At 38.2% G+C, this 24,833-nt stretch overlaps 1 protein-coding gene across 2 annotated transcripts; it reads right to left on the minus strand.

Moving 5' to 3' along the window:
- Positions 1-305: 305 nt before the first annotated feature.
- Positions 306-24,320, minus strand: LOC128690107 (RNA-binding region-containing protein 3). Of its 2 annotated transcripts, none has more exons than XM_070090701.1 (8): positions 23,690-24,320; positions 17,857-18,008; positions 16,799-16,924; positions 12,261-12,395; positions 11,400-12,133; positions 10,897-11,050; positions 9,489-9,633; positions 306-1,958 (listed from the first exon to the last, which is right to left on the minus strand). In XM_070090701.1, the coding sequence occupies exons 2-8, from the start codon at positions 17,991-17,993 to the stop codon at positions 1,866-1,868; spliced, it is 1,524 nt and encodes a 507-aa protein (XP_069946802.1). In that variant the 5' UTR covers positions 17,994-18,008; positions 23,690-24,320; the 3' UTR covers positions 306-1,865. The 2 variants fall into 2 exon arrangements, with proteins under 2 accessions (XP_069946802.1, XP_069946803.1); XM_070090702.1 differs by having other exon boundaries at positions 9,462-9,633; positions 23,690-24,318.
- Positions 24,321-24,833: the final 513 nt, after the last annotated feature.

Below are 24,833 nucleotides of genomic sequence, written 5' to 3' on the forward strand. Positions count from 1 at the left end.
TGTAGAAGAGAGGTAAATTATTTTCCAGTAAATGTTGGCCTTTGACAGGGATGCATGATATCATGGCTGTTTAGCAAATTTATAGAAGGGGTTATAAAAAATAGTGAATGCTTGGGGGTTGGGAAGAGGTGTGTAATTAAAATGGAACAAATTTGATTCAGAGTGAAAGTTGTCACAGTTGATTTTTTGCCATAACATGGTTCTTTTGGGAGATTCTGAAGAGAAGTTGCAAAGGTTGGTGGAGGAACTTGGGAGATTATATAAAAGGAAATTAAAAGTGAACACAGGAAAGAGTAAGGTGATAGTAACAAAAAATCAAGGCAATGAAATACTGGAGAGAAGGGGTATAGAGGAAAGGCAATTTTTTTTTTTTTTAACAAGTCGGCCATCTCCCACCGAGGCAGGGTGACCCAAAAAGAAAGAAAAAAAATCCCCAAAAAGAAAATACTTTCATCATTCAACACTTACACTCACACATAATCACTGTTTTTGCAGAGGTGCCCAGAATACAACAGTTTAGAAGTATATACGTATAAAGATACACAACATATCCCTCTAAACTGCCAATATCCTAAACCCCTCCTTTAAAGTTCAGGCATTGTACTTCTCATTTCCAGGACTAGAGTCTGGCTATATAAAATAACTGGTTTCCCTGAATCCCTTCACTAAATATTACTCTGCTTACACTCCAACAGCTCGTCAGTTCCCAAATACCATTCGTCTCCATTCACTCCTAACATGCTCATGCACGCTTGCTGGAAGTCCAAGCCCCTCGCCCACAAAACCTCCTTTACCCCCTCCCTCCAACCTTTTCGAGGACAACCCCTACCCCGCCTTCCTTCTCCTACAGATTTATACACTCTCCATGTCATTCTTTGATCCATTCTCTCTAAATGGCCAAACCACCTCAACAACCCCTCTTCAGCCCTCTGAATAATATTTTTATTAACTCCACACCTTCTCCTAATTTCCACACTCTGAATTTTCTGCATAATGTTTACACCACACATTGCCCTTAGGCAAATGTGTTCAAATATTTAGGAGCGGACTTGTCAACAGATACATCTATGAAAGATCACCCTTTAAGAGATTCATTGATATCAGTAAGGAGCTCTTGACCCAAGGAATTGAACTTGCTGCCCCTTGGATTGAATCTGAATGACTCCCATTCCCCTTAGTGCTGTATGACCCCTATGGGTTTAGCACTCCCCCATAAATATAATATGAAAGATGAGGTGAACTATAAAATTGACAAAGAAAAAAAAGAGGTGGGCAGTGCATTGAGACATCTGTGGAGACAACCTTATACACGCATAAAAAATAGAAAGTACCAGTGTTTAGTAGTGCCAACACTGTTGTATGGGTGTGAAATACAGTACAGGAGGGCCGTGCTTAAACAGAAGGTTAGGTTCTGGGGTATTGCTGTAAGGCAAAAATTGCTATAAAGTGAATCAAAGCCTTTTTTCACTCAAATGCATATAAAAGCCTGATAACATGTTTACACTATCATATATTGAGTGAGCAATATAGCTAGGTCTAAAAAAATTCATATACAGTACACACATTACCTTAGAATATTTTTGTCCTTAGCTTATAGTGAGTGGTAAATATATTTATTGCAGAAAGTCTGAATAAATGAAGAATGGGTATAATTGAAAACTGCTGCATCATTGAAAGGCTGTAAAGTGGGGCCTGCCTTTACTGAGGAAATAAGGGGTGCAGGAAGACTGTATAACTTGTAAATTACAAATTATTATTCATGGGGAAGCACTAAACCCATGGGTCATACATCACCTGAGGCAATCTGGTTTGATTTGTGGAATGGAAAGGTAGTAGCTCCAGTTCCCTGTATTAGGAGCTCTTAATTAAGCAGCATCAAAGCAGCCCATTGAAGGAGTAAAACTGAGAAGGGCCTGTTTCAGAGATGACACACCATAAGCTCTCTTGATAGCTTTACCCTAAGAGGTAAAAATAAAACAGAAAATTCTGAATAAATTTATATGTTCAGAAACTGTTTCCAACTAATCACTAACAAAATATATGTTAACCCCTAAACGGTCCAAACGTATATATACGTTCTCTCCCCCAGTGCCCCTAATATTTTGAAAAATAAAAAAATCTTTTTTTTTTTTCATTGAAATAAAGAGAAAAATTTTCTACGTGTTATAAGATTAAAATAAAAAAATTAGGGTTAGTACTTACTGAGATATGAGGCTGCAAAGTTGGCACTTAATGCTCACCTGATGGCAACATTGAGTCCTGCCACTTGAGGAAGTGTTGCCGATATACCATTTTTTCTCATTTCTATATTATTTTGTATACTTTTTATGTTCTGATAATAACAATATATTGTAGTTCTTGGCATTTCATGACCAACTTTTGTTATGACACTAATATTAGGTATTGAAATTGCACTCAAATTGTCACAAACACATTGACAGGTGGACATTTATACCTGCCTTGGTCATTTACTATTATCTAGGAATATATATTACACCTGCCTTGGTCATTTACTATTGTCTAGGAATATATACAAGTATTCTAGTTGTAGCTACAGTGAGAGTAAAAGGTAGACTGGATATGAGGAAAATAGCAGCAGCAAGTAAGAGAGAGGTGAAGGTGTATAAACTAAAAGAGGAGGCAGTTAGGGTAAGATATAAACAACTATTGGAGGATAGATGGGCTAGTGAGAGTATAGGCAATGGGGTCGAACATGTAAGGGGTAGGTTTAAGAATTTAGTGTTAGAGTGTTCAGCAGAAGTTTGTGGTTACAGGAAAGTGGGTGCAGGAGGGAAGAACGATTGGTGGAATGATGATGTCAAGAGAGTAGTAAGGGAGAAAAAGTTAGCATATGAGAGGTTTTTACAAAGTAGAAGTGATACAAGGAGGGAAGAGTATATGGAGAGAAACAGAGAGGTTAAGAGAGTGGTGAAGCAATGTAAAAAGAGAGCAAATGAGAGAGTGGGTGAGATGTTATCAACAAATTTTATTGAAAATAAGAAAAAGTTTTGGAGTGAGATTAATAAGTTGAGAAAGCCTAGGGAACAAATGGATTTGACAGTTAAAAATAGGAGAGGAGAGTTATTAAATGAAGAGTTAGAGGTATCGGGAAGATGGAGGGAATATTTTGAGGAATTGTTAAATGTTGATGAAGATGGGAAGCTGTGATTTTGTGTATAGGGCAAGGAGGAGTAACATCTTGTAGGAGTGAGGAAGAGCCAGTTGTGAGTGTGGGGGAAGTTCGTGAGGCAGTGGGTAGAATGAAAGGAGGTAAGGCAGCTGGGATTGATGAGATAAAGATAAAAATGTTAAAAGCAGGAGGGGATATAGTTTTGGAGTGCTTGGTGCTATTATTTAATAAATGTATGGAAGAGGGTAAGGTACCTAGGGATTGACAGACAGCATGCATAGTTCCTTTGTATAAAGGCAAAGGGGATAAAAGAGAGTGCAAAAATTATAGGGGGATAAGTCTGTTGAGTATACCTGGTAAAGTGTATGGTAGAGTTATTATTGAAAGAATTAAGAGTAAGACGGAGAGTAGGATAGTAGAGGAACAAGGAGGCTTTAGGAAAGGTAGGGGGTGTGTAGACCAAGTGTTTACGGTGAAACATATAGGTGAACAGTATTTAGATATGGGTAAAGAGGTTTTTGTGGCATTTATGGATTTAGAAAAGGCATATGACAGGGTAGATAGGGGGACAATGTGGCAGATGTTGCAGGTGTATGGTATAGGAGGTAGGTTACTGAAAGCAGTGAAGATCTTTTACGAGGATAGTGAGGCTCAGGTTAGAGTATGTAGGAGAGAGGGAGATTATTTCCCAGTAAAAGTAGGCCTTAGACAAGGATGTGTGATGTCACCATGGTTGTTCAATATATATTTATAGATGGGGTTGTAAGAGACGTGAATGCTAGGGTCTTGGCAAGAGGTGTGCAGTTAAAAGATAAAGAATCAAACACAAAGTGGGAGTTGTCACAGTTGCTCTTTGCTGATGACATGGTGCTTTTGGGAGATTCTGAAGAGGTTGGCGGATGAATTTGATAGGGTATGTAAAAGAAGAAAATTAAAAGTGAATATAGGAAAGAGTAATGTTATGAGGATAAAAAGATTAGGTGACGAAAGACTGGATATCAGATTGGAGGGAGAGAGTATGGAGGAGGTGAATGTATTCAGATATTTAGGAGTGGACGTGTCAGCAGATGGGTCTATGAAGGATGAGGTGAATCACAGAATTGATGAGGGGAAAAGGGTGAATGGTGCACTTATGAGTCTGTGGAGACAAAGAACTTTGTGGAAGCAAAAAGGGGAATGTATGAGAGCATAGTTGTACCAACACTCTTATATGGGTGTGAAGCATGGGTGATGAATGTTGCAACAAGGAGAAGGCTGGAGGCAGTGGAGATGTCATGTCTGAGGGCAATGTGTGGTGTGAATATAAAGCAGAAAATTCGTAGTTCAGAAATTAGAAGGTGTGGGATTACCAAAACTATTATCCATAGGGCTGAGGAGGGGTCGTTGAGGTGGTTCGGACATATAGAATGGAACAAAACAGAATGACTTCGAGAGTGTATAAATCTGTAGTGGAGGGAAGGCGGTGTAGGGGTCGGCCTAGGAAGGGTTGGAGGGAGGGGGTAAAAGAGGTTTTGTGTGCAAGGGGCTTGGACTTCCAGCAAACGTGCAAGAGTGTATTTGATAGGAGTGAATGGAGACGTATGGTTTTTAATACTTGACGTGCTGTTGGCGTGTGAGCAAAGTAGCATTTATGAAGGGATTCAGGGAAACCGGCAGGCCGGACTTTAGTCCTGGAGATGGGAAGTACAGTGTCTACACTCTGAAGGAGGGGTGTTAATGTTGCAGTTTTATAACTGTAGTGTAAAGCACCCTTCTGGCAAGACAGTGATGGAGTGAATGATGAAAGTTTTTCTTTTTCGGGCCACCCTGCCCTGGTGGGAATCTGCTGATGTGTTAATAAAAAAAATAATTATAGGTCCCAGCAATGTTTTGGATACATGGGAGTATAGAAGAAGAAGAAGGAAGAAGGAAGGGGCAGGAGGAAGAAAGAAGAAGTATAATTGAATTTGTGTGTACCTGTGAGACAGATAAAAAGAGAGAGAGAGAGAGAGACAGATAGAGACATACAGATACAGGGACAGATAGACAGACAGAGATAGACCCTAAACTTGGGGTTAACATCACTTTCCTCTTAAAAGGGGAGTGTTAATATTAGTGAATCCATGGTGTCTGCCACACTGTTTGCTCGAGCTGGCACTCAATTTAACTGGCGCTCCCACAAGGTTCTAAGTGGTCCCAGATTCTTTTAATATGGTGCACACCGAGTGTTAAGACCCATTCTATGCTGACCAGGCATCTCAGGCCAATCATGCCAAATTTGGAGGCAGGAAAATTAAAACGTATACTATATACGTTTGGGGCGCTAGTGGTAAAAACGTATATATACGTTTGGATCGTTTAGGGGTTAATACACAAGTAAACTTTCAATTTAGCAGACTAATAAGGAAGAGCAGGTGGCCGGATCAGCCAGCACAGCTTAGACTGTTTTTCTGTGATAACAATAATGGACAAACCCATAAACAACAGACTGTCAACTGTTCTTAAATAAATCAACCCAGCAGATTTTATAGTGTATTTCCAAAGTCTGTTAAGCTGAGTTTACTGATATACATAAGAGGAAACCCATGAGAAAAGGAGGAAGAAAGATAGTCTTCATATTTCTAACTGCAGCTGAGGTTCTCTTTAGCAGATACAGAAGACAGAATATTTATATCAGTAAGGTGAGAGAGAGAAGAACTTCTTGCATCCTTCAGGTGCTCAACATCTTATGACAGGCAAACTTTGGAATATGAAGGTGATTCGGATGATCTCTTGGTGGAATGTCTATATACAGGAGTGTGAAAGTTTCTTGGTAATTGTTTTGTATCATAATATGCTATGAATGTAAGAGAAAAAGGAACTGAGGAGCACAGCATTAATTCTAATGTCCCATGTTAAACTGATCCTCTCCATCACAATCTAAATGGTAGCCCTTATTTAAGGGTGTGATGTGAGGGTGTTTAGACTATTGCTGCATGAATGCCTCATTAACCCTTAAACGGTCCAAAGAGATCAACGTTCAAATTCGTAGTGCTACAAAAGTAGATCTACTTTTTTTTACATATTTTCAAATATAACAAAAAAAAAATGTTGATAAAAGTTTTTTTTACATGTTTTCAAATGTAAAACAAAAAAGAAGATCTACATTTTTTTACATACTTTCAGATGTTGAAAAAACATATATATATGTTTGGACCATTTAAGGGTTAAGGTATAGCTTGAATTAGTGTTGCTTCAACTGATTTAAATTTGTATATGTCTCATCTAGTAAGTGATGCTAATGCCATCCTAGTTGACTTTAGTGTGAATTTTTAATGTGTTTCAAGAGTGCAAAACTTTGACCATACCAGACTGAGGGTTTGTGTTCAATTATCCTAGTCCCAAGATGCCTGCAAGTTTCCCCCAGGTACATTACATTACAGCTGTTGCATGAAATTTGATACAGTAAGCTCCTTGTGTCATTTGAAACTTTTTTTTGTTGCTCTCTGTAACTAACTATTCTGGCATGTAATGTATCATGGATTACTTTTTTTCAGTTAAGATAACACAAGATTTTGTTTGGATTTTTAGCCCCAGAGGGTTAGCCACCCAAGATAATCCATGAAAGATGGTGCATCATCGAGGACTGTCTGTCTTATTTCCATTGGGGGTTCTCAATCTTGTCCCCCAAGATGCGACCCACACCAGTTGACTAACGTTAACCCAGGTACCTATTTGCTGCTAGGTGAGCAGGACAACAGGTGTAAGGAAATGCATCGAAATGTTTCTACCCCACCGGGAATCGAACCCGGGCCTTCTGCGTGTGAAGCGAGAACTTTGCCAGCCAGGCCACGGGGGTCACTTCAGTTTTCAAGTTCTGAGGTATATTAGAAGTTCTAATAAGGCATTCTGCAAAAGATCCTATGTTTCAGTGATGTTGATTGTACATGAATTTTCTGTTCTTTTCATTAATGAGCTGATCAGTTATTGTTTTCAAAGCAAATGTTCTCTACAGTCAATGAAAAGGGCTTTTGTTTGTCTGCTCCTCAAGAAGTCTTCTCTTGATTTGGAAAACATGTCAAGCTACAAAACTGTTTAAATGTGCTATGATCTAGATCAATTGCTTCTTTTTTTGCAGCAGTCATGTCTTACCATGTGTACAGTTTAGCAAACTGACCATTTCATTCAAGTGAGATGGATTTGTGTAAGGTTTACAATGCTTTGGTACTGAACACTTGGTTAGCAGATACAATGCTACTAATTTCATTGGGTATCTTGGCTGCATGATACTACTGATCATGGATTACTGATTAGTCATCTTTTTATCTGTGGCATCGAGAATGCTGCACTGTCTTCAGAAATTAAATCTTTCTGGTCGGTCATATCATATAGTAATCACTGACTGTATCTGAGCCACCTCCATTGCCCCATGGCATTTCTCAGGGTTCTGTTCTTGGACTGGTATTGCAATTATGTTAGTAGTACTGTTGGATCCCCATGAGGTTGAATGTTTTTCAGTTGATGATACATAGGTCTACATATGAATTCTGAACATGGATGCAAAACTGTTTTAGTTCTCTTACTGGATATTGGAACTTGGATGACAAACATTATTATAATAATGGAGGAGCGCTAAACCTGTAGGATTATACAGCAAATCGGGGGGGGGAGATGGAAGGTATTCAGGCTCAATTCAGGGAACTGGAGCACAGATCCAGTTCCCTAGATCAAGAGCCCCTCACCAGCATCAAGGAACCTCCCTTGAGGGGGGGATGACAAACAGAAAATTTGAAACTAAACAAGGAAAAATCTCAAGAGAAATCCAGAGTGGAGGTTTTGGTGCATTTGATTAAGACACTATCAGTAAGCAGCCTGTCAAATCAGTACAGGATCTGGGTGTGTTCTTGGATTTTCCATCATCATTTGCTGGGCACATTTAACCAAATTGTTAAATTTTGCAATTTCCCTATTTGTACTCTCTGTGTATTCAGAAAATATCTTGATATGAAAGAATATGTTGGTCCTTATCTATGTGTTTGTTTCCTCTTTAATAAAATTTTTGTAACTATTTGTGGGTTTGGAATTTACAGCATACAATAAACCCATACACACTTGTCAATTACAGCCAGTTCATTAGTCATCACTCCTCACAAATAAAGAAAAGAACAGTTTCCAACTTTTTCTACAGCTTTGAGGATATGCAGCCCCAGCCTCTGGGACCAAAAGACAGTCAGAACACAATTCTCCAAACATGAATAAGCAAAGTTAGCTAAAGCTACTTTAAAACCAAAAATCCAGCAAAGCAAAAATGAAGACAATAGTGCTGCAAAATTAGTCATACCAGTCCATCAAGATATTTCTGAATCTTGAGACTAGAATGATTGAACATAAGCTCAGTCAGGTATGGTCAAGAAAGTTGTGCAGTGCTCCAACACAAAAAATTTGTTCCATACCTGTGATGGAGCTAACATCAGTTACAGGATGGAACACCCATACAAATGAAAATCAATTGAGGTGATACTTAAGCCTTTAAAATTTCAACAGAAAACTACAAACCAGATGTAACGACCACATACACATTAACCCTTAAATGGTCCAAACGTATATATACGTTTTTTCAACATCTGAAAGTATGTAAAAAAATGTAAATCTTTTTTGTTTTACATTTGAAAAAATGTAAAAAATACTTTTATCTACTTTTTTTTTGTTATATTTGAAAATATGTAAAAAAAAGTAGATCTACTTTTGTAGCAATACGAATTTGAACGTCGCTCTGTTTGGACCGTTTAAGGGTTAAAAAACACATCCCAACACCAAGTTCAATCAAGCAGACACACAAAAATAGCCCTGACACTAGTAACAGCAACCCTTTAAACCAGGGCTACCATTTAGTGTGATGGACAGGACCAGTCTAGCATGGACAGCAGGATTAATGCAATGTACCTCAATTCCTCTGCTCTTATGCTCATACCATATTATGTCATAAAAAGACTCTCATATAAGGACATTCCAATATGAAAGGTCATCCGAGTACCTTTTAGCCTTTTATGAGATGCTATCAAACACCTTGAGGACCCAAGAAATGTCACTCCCACTCTCCTTACCACTATAAATATTTGATCTCTCTTCCTATTTCTTTGTACCAGCTCCAGAGGACCTCATCTGCAGGTCAAAACATACAGAGTACCATTCTTCCTCATTTTTGTCTCATGGGTTTTAATCTCGTTGATCAGTCTTCATTACACTTCACTGCACCAACCTACATACATACTACTATACATATATATATACATATACTAAAAAAATGTAAAAACTTATCCTCTTACAAAACTGAATGAAAAGATAAATATAAAATTATGTAGCAAATAATTACTGGGATGATCAATCAGGTTTTCTTAACCTTTCCATATACCACAACCATTGGCTTATCATTTAGGATAAAGCCATTGGTGTCCTCTAAGGCTTCACTTGCTTGCTTTATTGATGGAAATGTTACAAAGGCTTGTCCCTTCATCCGGCCCTCTTTCATGAGACGAATAGAGAATCTGAAAAAAAACATTTGTTACTTTTTTTTTGTGTACAGTATCTAACAAATGACAGTTTATTGTCTACATTCACTGTGCAATGATGATGTCCCAAGATTCTGCTCTGAACATTTATTTCATATATGCTGGTTAAGAAATTAATTTTCACAATTTTTTCATACATTTCAATTATATTTTTCTCCATTTTTATTAAATGCATTATTTTCCATATTTTGGTGTGGGGAAATGTTAGGTTTATGTAGTATAACCAAATGATCATTGTATGTATTCAATATACAGTGAACAATTTTTGTTAATGATTCTGAGCTTAACAATGAACAATTAACACTTTTTTTCTTATGATTTTATGATTAAAACTGAGGAAAAGTATATGTCTATGGATAACTTAGTGGAGGTGACACAAGAGAGAAGAGGATGAGGACATTATTTGACTGAGATTTGTTTAATGTACTGTAAGTATTGTACATATACTGGGTGTAGGGACAGGATTCAGAGGTCAACCATTATTTACAGTGTTAAACCAAGCCTTTGAGCAACATTTCCCAGGAATACATTCCATGCTAAGATCAATGGGGTATACACTGTTTATTGTCAACCTTAAACTATGGGCTATACACTATTTATTGCAAACTCTAAACCATTTTCATTGGTGTTATACCTATAGCAAAATGAAGCATTCAAGAGCAAACATTTAATTCTGTACAATTCTGAAATATAAATAAAGGATGAGAGAATATGAAGAAAAAAAGATTAAATCAGAAGGGATTAATTTTTTTACTACAATATCAATTGTCCTAAAAATTACTGTAATGAATAATTTACTTCCAAAATTTTCATTAAATCTCACTCTCCTTTTACTTTTTAAATTTCAATTACAAATTAATGAATGACTTTTTGACAAAAAGGCACTTATTTTTTTTTTTTTTTTCAACAAGTCGGCCGTCTCCCACCGAGGCAGGGTGACCCAAAAAAAAGAAAGAAAATCCCCAAAAAGAAAATACTTTCATCATCATTCAACACTTTCACCACACTCACACATTATCACTGCTTTTGCAGAGGTGCTCAGAATACAACAGTTTAGAAGCATATATGTATAGAGATACACAACATATCCCTCCAAACTGCCAATATCCCAAACCCCTCCTTTAAAGTGCAGGCATTGTACTTCCCATTTCCAGGACTCAAGTCCGACTATATGTATTCATATAAACTACTGAAAAATTTATCACTAAACTGAAATACAGATTTTGAACAAATACTTACAAACTAGATTCTTCATCATTTTGCCAAAATATATAACGGCCATATATATATTTCAGATTTTCTTCACTTGTTGTTTTAGCTAAATTTTTTATGTATAATTTAGTAGATGGTGCACCTGGCTGGTAATTTTTGAATACCGTTAACAAAGGCCAATCTGAAAAAAAAAAGCTATAAATTAATTCATGTATGGAATAACCTAGTGAACCTTACAGTCATCAGGGTGATATTTTATTTGACTGTGCACTTTTGGAAAGAAAGAATGGGTGATGGTGACTTTGGTTCTCCTGGGACATCCTGCCTTGAAAGAAAATGACTGGTGTTAAAAATATATTTATGTTATTAACATTGTTTTCCATTCACCTTAGTGTCAAAATATAATGTTACCCATTCTATGAGGCCAGAAAAGCAAAAGCCAAATATACAAAACAGTTTTTTCTACTGTATTTATGTAATGCATAAGCTTGGTAAGATAATTAATTCAGCTGCTGAAATGTGTATCTCACCTGCTTTGCTAACCATGTTGGCTTGTAAATCTTCTTTAGTTATGTATTTTGTAGATGCCCTCTTCCACTCAACCATATCATCTGCTGTCACCCTAGAGTCTGTAGAAGATTCAATCTTTCCAAAACCTCCTGGCTGAGAACAATTTCTCTCCTCTAACTGTGCCTGTGGGAGAACTGTTCCCTCCAACCTCATCTGCAATTTCTTTGCCCCAAGACTTTCACTGGCCTCAAACACATCCTTCACCGAAGTTGATTCAGAATTCCGAGGATGAGATACACAGGTCTGCTTTAACAAGGATAGTTTGGGTTTCTTATTAATAACATTTCTTGGCTTGAGTTTCCTCTTAATGGGTAAAGGTGTTTTCTGTTGCTTATCCATTGAATCATTCCCTTCACTTTCCAATTCAGACTCTGTCTCTGATGTGTCTTCTTCATCACTTTTATAATTTTCCTTGTCTTCATGATGAACACCCTCATTAGAATTTAATCCTTCATTAAATATATTTTCTTCATTCCCATTTAGAGCTGATTCCTCTTCCTTACTATTTATATGGTAACCCATCAAGTTTAAAACTTTTGCATAAAGTGGTGTTATCTTAGTAACTGATTCAAAAGGAGTTGGAAGATTCATCTTATTCATTAGATGTAAGACTTGAGTGTAAAACTTGGGAACAACTACAAGTGTCTGTGCTATGTTGGCTATAACAGATGGTGAAGGTGGAGGATACACATACCTGAAATATAATGAAATTTTTGTACACTACTTGTTAGCACCAGAACTTTAAAGGAAAATAATGTAAATGACATTGCTAAAAGCAATATATATAGGTATCAATAATACCAGTATACAAAAAAATGCACCTTAAGTTTGGTGGTATCGGATGACTGAAGCCTATATTTGGCCCAAGTGCACTTAGATGAGACTCAAATTCACGTATTTTTTGCTTTATCTTCTCTTGACGGCTTGGTATATTTATCTTGGTTTCCTCCTGAGATCTGAAACAATCAAGCAATGTCAATACTATCCATAACTATGTATAGTTTCTATAAACAAGAAACATGGCAAATCATGCACAGATTTGCAAAATACGTTATGGTATAAAATGTAGTAGCAAGTGCTGATATGTCATATTACATGTGAAAGAACTCTACTTGCTCTTTGCATTGTAAGGAATGCAATCTCTGCTGTTAGGTATTCTACAGTACTATGTTTCAGTGGTTACTGTGATCTGTAGTTTTTACTTCTGTGGCATCAATGGCTGCTCCTTACAAAGAGCATGGCAAGAAATTAATATTCAAAGTTTAAATCTTCAATGAATCTGTGACCTTTTAGGGACAGGTTTGTTTATCTGAATAGGTTAAAAGTCACCATAAGTAATGAAAGTTAGCAATGAGGTACGACCTGGCCTCTTGTGCATTCAGCAAGCACTCTAAACTCATTAAAGGTAAGCATCATGAAAAGTATAAATTATTTCTAGTACTTTGGAAGAGATAAAAGCCTGCTGGAGTTTTCTGTTCCAGTCTTGTTATAACTAAGTTATATTATATTTCAAATGATAACTTTATGATAGGGTATGTATTTACAATCATTTGTTACAGGTTGGTTTAAGAACTTCCTTAAATGACTGACAAAAACACAAACAATAAAGCATTAGCTGTTAGGTAATATACACTAAATAAATAATTAAATGAATTAGAGAAACTCATTATAAAATACTATATCATCTATTAAAGAATATGACCTGGTAAATACTATAGTAGAGTATATAGTTAAATACACAAATAACCTGCAATGACATTTCAGTCCGACTTGGACCATTATTGGATCACTACGACAAGGTCCTAGATGCACTAGAAGACAAAAAGAATGCAGATGTAATATATACAGACTTTGCAAAAGCCTTCGACAAGTGTGACCATGGCGTAATAGCGCACAAAATGCGTGCTAAAGGAATAACAGGAAAAGTCGGTCAATGGATCTATAATTTCCTCACTAACAGAACACAGAGTAGTAGTAGTCAACAGAGTAAAGTCCGAGGCAGCTACGGTGAAAAGCTCTGTTCCACAAGGCACAGTACTCGCTCCCATCTTGTTCCTCATCCTCATATCTGACATAGACAAGGATGTCAGCCACAGCACCGTGTCTTCCTTTGCAGATGACACCCGAATCTGCATGACAGTGTCTTCCATTGCAGACACTGCAAGGCTCCAGGCGGACATCAACCAAATCTTTCAGTGGGCTGCAGAAAACAATATGAAGTTCAACGATGAGAAATTTCAATTACTCAGATATGGTAAACATGAGGAAATTAAATCTTCATCAGAGTACAAAACAAATTCTGGCCACAAAATAGAGTGAAACACCAACGTCAAAGACCTGGGAGTGATCATGTCGGAGGATCTCACCTTCAAGGACCATAACATTGTATCAATCGCATCTGCTAGAAAAATGACAGGATGGAGGCCAAGCCCATGATGACACTCTTCAGGTCACTTGTTCTATCTAGGCTGGAATATTGCTGCACACTAACAGCACCTTTCAAGGCAGGTGAAATTGCTGACCTAGAAAATGTACAGAGAACCTTCACGGCGCGCATAAAACACCTCAATTACTGGGAGCGCTTGAGGTTCCTAAACCTGTATTCCCTGGAATGCAGGCGGGAGAGATACATGATTATATACACCTGGAAAATCCTAGAGGGACTAGTACCGAACTTGCACACGAAAATCACTCACTACGAAAGCAAAAGACTTGGCAGACGATGCAACATCCCCCCAATGAAAAGCAGGGGTGTCACTAGCACGTTAAGAGACCATACAATAAGTGTCAGGGGCCCGAGACTGTTCAACTGCCTCCCAGCATACATAAGGGGGATTACCAACAGACCCCTGGCAGTCTTCAAGCTGGCACTGGACAAGCACCTAAAGTCGGTTCCTGACCAGCCGGGCTGTGGCTCGTACGTTGGTTTGCGTGCAGCCAGCAGTAACAGCCTGGTTGATCAGACTCTGATCCACCAAGAGGCCTGGTCACAGACCGGGCCGCGGGGGCGTTGACCCCCGGAACTCTCTCCAGGTAAACTCCAGGACCTTTTTATTCTTTCCCATACTGTTAAATATTATCCAACTATTACTGAACAAATTTTCTTTTATTAAAGGTTTGTCTTGGTAAGCACCTGTTTTAACCCTTTCAGGGTTGGTGCCATACTAATACGGCTTGCACATCAGGGTTGGTGCTGTACTTGTACGCATAAATTCTAGTGCCTTCAAATCTAGGGAGAGAAAGCTGGTAGGCCTACATATGAAAGAATGGGTCTATGTGGTCAGTTTGCACAGTATAAAAAAGAATCTGCAGCACACAGTGCATAATAATAAAAAAAAAACTCCGACCGTGTTTTTGCTTTAACCCCTTGACTGTCGCAACCCCCAATCCTGAGGTGTCTCCTGGTGTCGCAAAATTTCAAAAAAAAAAAATTATTTTTTCTTATGAAATGATAGAGAATCTTTTCCCGATTGTAATGACACCAAAAAAACAAAATTTGATGGAAAACTGATGGAATTACACTCTCGCGAATTTAGCGACCTTAGCGATATTTACAAATCGGCGATTTCGCCCACTTTGAGCCCTATTTTCGGCTAATTCCATTGTTCCAGTCGACCAAACTCATAGCTATTTCTTTAGAACTCCATGTTTTTATCGATTGAGTACAAGAAATTGCCCATTTACCAATTTCAACTACCCAATAACATGGTCAGAAATTTGCAATTTGGCCAATTTCACGATAATTAAAAAATATGACAATTTCAAAATAAGGTCCAGAATGAACAGCAGACATTCCTGGCTCTAAAATAACATTTTCTTTGTTCATCAGTCATGTCTCCAGGCCCCTCTGATATTACTCTTGCTTTCTATTTTAAATTTTTATTCAAACAAAAAATAGAAGATTTACTATTATGCAGACTACTCCAATACTGTAATAACTGTATAAATAACATCAACCCATTCATGACTGCATATTAGAATGGCTAGTTGGACATTTATTGGACAATGAAGTCATTTGTTTACTTTTGAACATCGGCAAAAATCAAACATTTCCCCTACTTTGAGCTCCATTTCCAGGTTCTTTTTATAGTAAAATCTATCAAAATCATCTCTTTTTCTATAATATGTTTTCCATTCTATCAAAGGAGACCAAGAAAACGAGAATACAACCATAAATACTATACGAAAATAGACCACAAAGTCGGTATTTTAATTAAAAAAAAAAACGGTCGGAGTTTTTTTTCTCATTATGCACTGCGTGCTCCAGGATTTTTTTTATGTGGTGCACACTGACCACAGACCCATTCATTCACTTGTGGGCCTACCAGCTTTCTCCTCCTTGATTTGAAGCCGCTAGAATTTATGAGTATATATACGTCAAAAACGGTACCTCGTAAGACGTATATATACGGCCGCGACAGTCAAAGGGTTAAAACAGTGACTTTGCAGTGTATTTTCGTATGGTATTTATAGTTGTATTCTAGTTTTTCTGGTCTCATGTTACAGAATGGAAGACATATTACAGAAATTGAGATGATTTTGATTGGTTTCACAATGAAAAGTACCTTGAAATTGAGCTCAAAGCAGCAGAAATGTTCGATTTTTGCCGAAGTTCAAAAGTAAACAAATCATGCCACGCGTCCAATACACATCAACTGGTGACTAATATTCTTTCACAAGTGCACTGATATTATTTATACTATTTCTACACTAATGCAGTAGTCTGCATAACAGCAAATCTTCTATTTTTTTGCGAGAATAAAAATTCAAAGTGGAAAGCAAAAGCAATGTAAGAGAGGCCTGGGGACGTGACTAATGAACAGAAAAAAAATGTTATTTTAGTGCCAGGAATATCTGTCTTGTTTATTCTGGACCCTATTTGGAAATTGGCATCTTTTGAAATTTGTGTGAAATTGACAAAATTGCCAATTTCTGACCACTTTATTGGATAGTTGAAATCGGTAAATGGGTGGTTCCTTGTACTCATTCGCTAGAAAAAATGGAGTTCTAGCAAAATAGTTATGATTTTTGTCAACTGGTACATTGGAAATGGCCGAAAATAGGGCACAAATTAGGCGAAATTGCCGATGCGTAAACACTGTTGAGACCGCTAACTTCGCGAGAGCATAATTCCATAAGTTTTCCATCAAATTTCATACTTTTGGTGTCATTATGATCGGGAAAAGATTCTCTATCATTTCATTAGATTTTTTTCTTTTTTTTGAAAAATTTCCGACCCTGTGAACAAGTTTAGGAGAGGGCCTGCCGACCCTGAAAGGGTTAATTCAAATGAGACTTCACTTTTACATCACCAGGACTTATAATCTTATATACTGTAGAAGAAGAGCTTAAGTTATACCTGTGGGGCTGATCTGAGCATGGAGGTAATGAAGAATCTTTGTAGACTGCCATGAGTCTTCTTCCCATAACTTTAAGTTGGTGCAACTTTTGAAGTGCATATTTACAGTCTTGATCATTTCTAAAACTGCAAAAAAAAAAACCTGCTTTATTTTTATTTGGGGCTAGTCTGTTATTTAAAAAACAGAATTCTTCAGTTTCATTATCATTTACCAGTGAGTTATGTGCCACAAGCTTATTTGTACTGTACTTAATGTAATGTATGTATAGTAAAAAGTAAAAAAAAAAAATAAATATTTAAACAAATGATCTTTTATTTAAGTTACATTTTAAGTGAGGTCAAGTAAAAGTTGGTTGCTTAATCCAATATTTTAAAAATGCATAAATTGCTTCCACTGTAATTCCTTGGAAAATGTTTCCAGTTCTTCTCCAGTGTCCATATCCTACCAAAGTGAGGTACACAAAGACAAACACATTTAACATGATTCATTCAATAGCTGTCTTGCCAGAAGTGAGAGGATACCACAAGTAAAATGACCCTACAAACAGCAACATTTCCATCCATCCTTCAGAATGCTGGCACTGTACTTCCCACCTCAAGCACTCACATCCAACTAACCAGTATCTCCTGAATCCTTTCATAATTACAGTAGATCACTGATTATATGGCCCTTTCATGGACAATGGTATAACAAATTTTCATCAACTCTGGATGGTCACATCATTTTTGTATGGCCCCCTTACTTTTACACATTATTTCTTCATATAGGTGCTGAGTCAAACAAGGCAATCAGATAATGTTGAAAGTCAAATAACCCATAATTGTATACTCAATGATCTGCCGAATTAGTTTGTTTGCACTTCAAAATCACGTAAAATCCAAATTAACACTTTTCTTCATTCTGATCTAACACACACGCCTGCTGGATGCTCAAGCTCTTTCAACATTTAAAAGATGTTTGACATGCCTGAAGAAATGTCTACATGAACCAACACCTTCAAGAAATGATGTACTTTTCCTATAGAAACACGGCTTAAAAAAAAAAAAATAATACTCACCTAGCAAGTACAGCTGTGTATTGGCCTCGGCAAGAAATGTGTGTAACATTCCCAGCACCAAAATGTTTCAATAAATCTTCTTTGTCTGCATTAGTAAGAGATTTATCAAATGACCAAACTTTGAGGTGGTGTGGCATCTTGTAACATTATACCTGAGATATTAAAATAATTAATTACATTTAATACTGAGTTCAGGGCTTGAGTAAATTCTTTAATATTGAGTGGGCTATGTAATGGAAACAGTTATATTTTGGGTCTAAGGAAAGAAAGTATTTTTTTTTTTTTTTGGTAACCCATTTTTATACATAAGCCAACCTAGGATTTACCTCTAAAACCACATTAGGTTGGGTTGGGTTGGGTTACATTTTTTTAAGGGAAAAAGGGCCTAGCAATGGATATATCTTCCCCTATGTATATTCTACTTGATATTTGAGAATTTACATAACAGATTCTCTCTAAGCTTAAAATTGAGCCAGCCCCTAAACTCAAAGTTGCTCTTAATTACTGATAAATGCAAAGCAATCATGTCTGATCCAAGAAAGGAGAGTGTGGTGCTAATTCCTAGAATTGAGAACCCTTTAACAGTATCAAACCCATCATTTGAAATTATAACAAGAGTTACAGCTTCATTACCTGTGACAAGGATCCCAATGGAAATAAATCATTTTGCCTGACTTTTTTTTGGGTTATCTTGGGTAATTCACACATTTTTTTTTTTTTATCACACTGGCCGATTCCCACCAAGGCAGGGTGGCCCGAAAAAGAAAAACTTTCACCATCATTCACTCCATCACTGTCCTGCCAGAAGGGTGCTTTACACTACAGTTTTTAAACTGCAACATTAACACCCCTCCTTCAGAGTGCAGGCACTGTACTTCCCATCTCCAGGACTCAAGTCCGGCCTGCCGGTTTCCCTGAACCCCTTCATAAATGTTACTTTGCTCACACTCCAACAGCACGTCAAGTATTAAAAACCATTTGTCTCCATTCACTCCTATCAAACACGCTCACGCATGCCTGCTGGAAGTCCAAGCCCCTCGCACACAAAACCTCCTTTACCCCGTCCCTCCAACCTTTCCTAGGCCGACCCCTACCCTGCCTTCCTTCCACTACAGACTGATACACTCTTGAAGTCATTCTCTTTCGCTCCATTCTCTCTACATGTCCGAACCACCTCAACAACCCTTCCTCAGCCCTCTAGACAACAGTTTTGGTAATCCCGCACCTCCTCCTAACTTCCAAACTACGAATTCTCTGCATTATATTCACACCACACATTGCCCTCAGACATGACATCTCCACTGCCTCCAGCCTTCTTCTCGCTGCAACATTCATCACCCATGCTTCACACCCACATAAGAGCGTTGGTAAAACTATACTCTCATACATTCCCCTCTTTGCCTCCAAGGACAAAGTTCTTTGTCTCCACAGACTCCTAAGTGCACCACTCACTCTTTTCCCCTCATCAATTCTATGATTCACCTCATCTTTCATAGACCCATCCGCTGACACGTCCACTCCCAAATATCTGAATACATTCACCTCCTCCATACTCTCTCCCTCCAATCTGATATTCAATCTTTCATCACCTAATCTTTTTGTTATCCTCATAACCTTACTCTTTCCTGTATTCACCTTTAATTTTCTTCTTTTGCACACCCTACCAAATTCATCCACCAATCTCTGCAACTTCTCTTCAGAATCTCCCAAGAGCACAGTGTCATCAGCAAAGAGCAGCTGTGACAACTCCCACTTTGTGTGTGATTCTTTATCTGTTAACTCCACGCCTCTTGCCAAGACCCTCGCATTTACTTCTCTTACAACCCCATCTATAAATATATTAAACAACCACGGTGACATCACACATCCTTGTCTAAGGCCTACTTTTACTGGGAAATAATTTCCCTCTTTCCTACATACTCTAACTTGAGCCTCACTATCCTCATAAAAACTCTTCACTGCTTTCAGAAACCTACCTCCTACACCATACACTTGCAACATCTGCCACATTGCCCCCCTATCCACCCTGTCATACGCCTTTTCCAAATCCATAAATGCCACAAAGACCTCTTTAGCCTTATCTAAATACTGTTCACTTATATGTTTCACTGTAAACACCTGGTCCACACACCCCTTACCTTTCCTAAAGCCTCCTTGTTCATCTGCTATCCTATTCTCCGTCTTACTCTTAATTCTTTCAATAATAACTCTACCATACACTTTACCAGGTATACTCAGCAGACTTATCCCCCTATAATTTTTGCACTCTCTTTTATCCCCTTTGCCTTTATACAAAGGAACTATGCATGCTCTCTGCCAATCCCTAGGTACCTTACCCTCTTCCATACATTTATTAAATAATTGCACCAACCACTCCAAAACTATATCCCCACCTGCTTTTAACATTTCTATCTTTATCCCATCAATCCCGGCTGCCTTACCCCCTTTCATTTTACCTACTGCCTCACGAACTTCCCCCACACTCACAACTGGCTCTTCCTCACTCCTACAAGATGTTATTCCTCCTTGTCCTATACACGAAATCACAGCTTCCCTATCTTCATCAACATTTAACAATTCCTCAAAATATTCCCTCCATCTTCCCAATACCTCTAACTCTTCATTTAATAACTCGCCTCTCCTATTTTTAACTGACAAATCCATTTGTTCTCTAGGCTTTCTTAACTTGTTAATCTCACTCCAAAACTTTTTCTAATTTTCAACAAAATTTGCTGATAACATCTCACCCACTCTCTCATTTGCTCTCTTTTTACATTGCTTCACCACTCTCTTAACCTCTCTCTTTTTCTCCATATACTCTTCCCTCCTTGCATCACTTCTACTTTGTAAAAACTTCTCATATGCTAACTTTTTCTCCCTTACTACTCTCTTTACATCATCATTCCACCAATCGCTCCTCTTCCCTCCCGCACCCACTTTCCTGTAACCACAAACTTCTGCTGAACACTAGCACTACATTTTTAAACCTACCCCATACCTCTTCGACCCCATTGCCTATGCTCTCATTAGCCCATCTATCCTCCAATAGCTGTTTATATCTTACCCTAACTGCCTCCTCTTTTAGTTTATAAACCTTCACCTCTCTCTTCCCTGATGCTTCTATTCTCCTTGTATCCCATCTACCTTTTACTCTCAGTGTAGCTACAACTAGAAAGTGATCTGATATATCTGTGGCCCCTCTATAAACATGTACATCCTGAAGTCTACTCAACAGTCTTTTATCTACCAATACATAATCCAACAAACTACTGTCATTTCGCCCTACATCATATCTTGTATACTTATTTATCCTCTTTTTCTTAAAATATGTATTACCTATAACTAAACACCTTTCTATACAAAGTTCAATCAAAGGGCTCCCATTATCATTTACACCTGGCACCCCAAACTTACCTACCACACCCTCTCTAAAAGTTTCTTCTACTTTAGCATTCATGTCCCCTACCACAATCACTCTCTCACTTGGTTCAAAGGCTCCTATACATTCACTTAACATCTCCCAAAATCTCTCTCTCTCCTCTGCACTCCTCTCTTCTCCAGGTGCATACACGCTTATTATAACCCACTTCTCGCATCCAACCTTTACTTTAATCCACATAATTCTTGAATTTACACATTCATATTCTCTTTTCTCCTTCCATAACTGATCATTCAACATTACTGCTATCCCTTCCTTTGCTCTAACTCTCTCAGATACTCCAGATTTAATCCCATTTATTTCCCCCCACTGAAACTCCCCTACCCCCTTCAGCTTTGTTTCACTTAGGGCCAGGACATCCAACTTCTTTTCATTCATAACATCAGCAATCATCTGTTTCTTGTCATCCGCACTACATCCACGCACATTTAAGCATCCCAGTTTTATAAAGTTTTTCTTCTTCTCTTTTTTAGTAAATGTCTACAGGAGAAGGGGTTACTAGCCCATTGCTCCCGGCATTTTAGTCGCCTCATACGACACGCATGGCTTACGGAGGAAAGATTCTTTTCCACTTCCCCATGGACAATAGAAGAAATAAAGAAGAACAAGAGCTATTTAGAAAAAGGAGAAAAACCTAGATGTATGTATATATATATGCATGTGTGTGTCTGTGAAGTGTGACCAAAGTGTAAGTAGGAGTAGCAAGATATCCCTGTTATCTAGCGTGTTTATGAGACAGAAAAAGAAACCAGCAATTTACACATATGTTACAATAATTGTACTTGTGTGTACCTGTACCTTAACCTGGTCAATTACAGTGAATGTACACAAAGTTGTGGCAGATATAAAGACCATTGACAGAGTAAGGTTAAGTTATGTTAGGTTATTTTAGGTATAGGTAGGATGGTTTCATTAAAACTGATATTTCTAAGTAATATAACTATTACTTACTATTTGCACGAAATAATGCTATCTACCATGAAAAGCCCACTCAATATTCTACATTTTGGTAATAAGTCACTTTATCTGAGTCTGAGTTATCCTGGGTTCTCTACACATAAGTTGCTATGTATAATTTATGTAACTGTATTTATAAGGAATGTTCATTTATTATTCTAAGTCAAAACGTAATTTTATATAAAAAACGGTAAATCTGATCCAATTAAAACAATCAATTAAGACAAGAAAATGATTGGCAACACTGATACATGTTTTTTTGTAAGATAACTGGGCACAAGAGTAATTTATAACAGGAATAAGAAGGTAAGACAGAGGGAGTTTTCCTGAAGCGGGTGTGGGTGATGTAGCAAGTAAATAAAAGTAGGTAAGTAAAAGTACGTAAAGTAAGTAGGTTAAGTAGGGCGGGCGAGCAGGCAGGTAAGTAGGTAAGTAGGTAGGTAGGTAGGTAGGTAGGTAGGTAGGTAGGTAGGTAGGTAGGTAGGTAGGTAGGTAGGTAGGTAGGTAGGTAAGTAGGTAGGTAAGTAGGTAGGTAAGTAGGTAAGTAGGTAGGTAGGTAGGTAGGTAGGTAGGTAGGTAGGTAGGTAGGTAGGTAGGTAGGTACGTATGTACGTAAGAAGGTAGGTACGTAAGTAGGTTGGTAGGTAAGTAGGTTGGTAGGTAAGTAGGTTGGTAGGTAGGTAAGTAGGTAGGTAAGTAGGATGGTAGGTAAGTAGGTTGATAGGTAGGTAAGTAGGTTGGTAGGTAGGTAGGAGGTAAGTAAGTAGGTAGGTATGTAAGTAGGTAGGTAGGTAAGTAGGTTGGTAGGTAAGTAGGTTGGTAGGTAAGTAGGTTGGTAGGTATGTAAGTAGGTACGTAAGTAGGTACATAAAAAGGTAGGTAGGTAAGTAGGTAGGTAGGTAAGTAGGTAGGTAGGTAAGTAGGTAGGTAAGTAGGTAGGTAAGTAGGTATGTAAGTAGGTAAGTAGGTATGTAAGTAGGTAAATAGGTAGGTAAATAGGTAGGTAAACAGGTAGGTAGGTAAGTAAGCAGGTTAGGTAAGTAAGCAGGTTAGGTAAGTAAGCAGGTTAGGTAAGTAAGCAGGTTAGGTAAGTAAGCAGGTTAGGTAGACAGGTAGGCTAGTAACTAGGTAAGTAAGCAGGTTAGGTAGACAGGTAGGCTAGTAACTAGGTAAGTAAGCAGGTTAGGTAGAAAGGTAGGCTAGTAACTAGGTAAGTAAGCAGGTTAGGTAGACAGGTAGGCTAGTAACTAGGTAAGTAAGCAGGTTAGGTAGACAGGTAGGCTAGTAACTAGGTAAGTAAGCAGGTTAGGTAGACAGGTAGGCTAGTAACTAGGTAAGTAAGTATATTCGGGTACAGGTACAAGCTGAGGACAAACGTCCCAGAGAGAACGAGGGATATTTGTGACTGATACTCAGGCAAGAGCGACACATCCACACCTGACGAAGGCTGCTGCAGAAGTCTGACTTTAGTCTTCTGTCCTCTTTCTTTGTTTGGTTTATCAGGGCCACTGTTACCATAAGCCGTATCGAGCCCGACTTCTCGATGGTACGAGGAAAATTTGTTTCCCAAGGCTGGGCGATGAGAGAAAAGGAACAAAAGTTCATTTGTAAATAGAGATAGAAACTTTATGTTTCCAATTAGATCCGGTGGACGCCCTTGCCAAGCCCCAGCAGAGAGGGACGCCCACACTCCCACCAGAGTTCAGTAACCGGCTTCCTACAAAAGACCGATAAAGAATTATCCGCAGAGCGGAAAAATGGATTATTATTATTATTATTATTATTATAATTATGGGGGAGCGCTAACCCGTATGATTATACAGCGCATGTGGGGGGATGGGAGGCATTCAGGCTCAATTCAGGGAACTGGAGCGCAGATCCAATTCCCTAGATCAAGAGCCCCTCACCAGCATCAACCTCCCTTGAGGGGGGAAAAATGGAGCTGGCTAAAAGTAAGCTGATGAACAGGTGCCCCTCCTGTAGACTGCCCGGCGGGCCAAAATAGATGAGGACAAGTGTCGCAGAGAGAACGAGGGAAATTTGTCACTGATACTCAGGCGAGAGAGAGACGTCCACACCCGATAAAGGCTGGCGCAGAAGTCCTCTGAAATTAGTCTTCTTCTTCTTCTGTTGGGTTTCAGGGCCACTGACAGCATACGCCGTATCGAGATCTGAATTTAGTCGTTTTTAGGGCTCTTGACAGCTTACACCGATCCTTATTATTGGGTTTATAGGGCTACTGGAAGCTTACGCCGTATCTTCATGTTAGGTACATATTCAAATTCAAAGTTTATTTCCGCATGATGCACTGTTTTTACAGAAATGGGTAACACCTGAATGCACCTGACGAGGATTAATGATGTAGAAAACCCATGGTTATGTTGGGGTTTATACGAAAACCACACCACGAACGGGGATAGAAACCGCGATCAGAGTCACTTTGTCTGGCTTTTTATTGCGTTATCTTAGGTATTTACACATATGTTACTATACATAATAATTGTACTTATGTGCATCTGTACCTAAATAAACCTCTTCTTCTCGTTGAAGTTTATAGGGCTACTGACAGCTTACGCAGTAT

This window comes from Cherax quadricarinatus, chromosome 32, assembly GCF_038502225.1.
Source record: "Cherax quadricarinatus isolate ZL_2023a chromosome 32, ASM3850222v1, whole genome shotgun sequence".
Taxonomy (NCBI): domain Eukaryota; kingdom Metazoa; phylum Arthropoda; class Malacostraca; order Decapoda; family Parastacidae; genus Cherax; species Cherax quadricarinatus.

Bases quoted from the DNA above. Each gene is read 5' to 3' on its own strand.
- LOC128690107 (XM_070090701.1), bottom strand. From the start codon at position 17,993: ATGCCACACCACCTCAAAGTTTGGTCATTTGATAAATCTCTTACTAAT. The intron at 12,134-12,260 runs GTGCATTTTTTT...ATTATATTTCAG, and splicing joins CCGATACCACCAAACTTAAG to GTATGTGTATCCTCCACCTT. The intron at 9,634-10,896 runs GTAAGTATTTGT...GTTTTTTTTCAG, and splicing joins AATGATGAAGAATCTAGTTT to ATTCTCTATTCGTCTCATGA.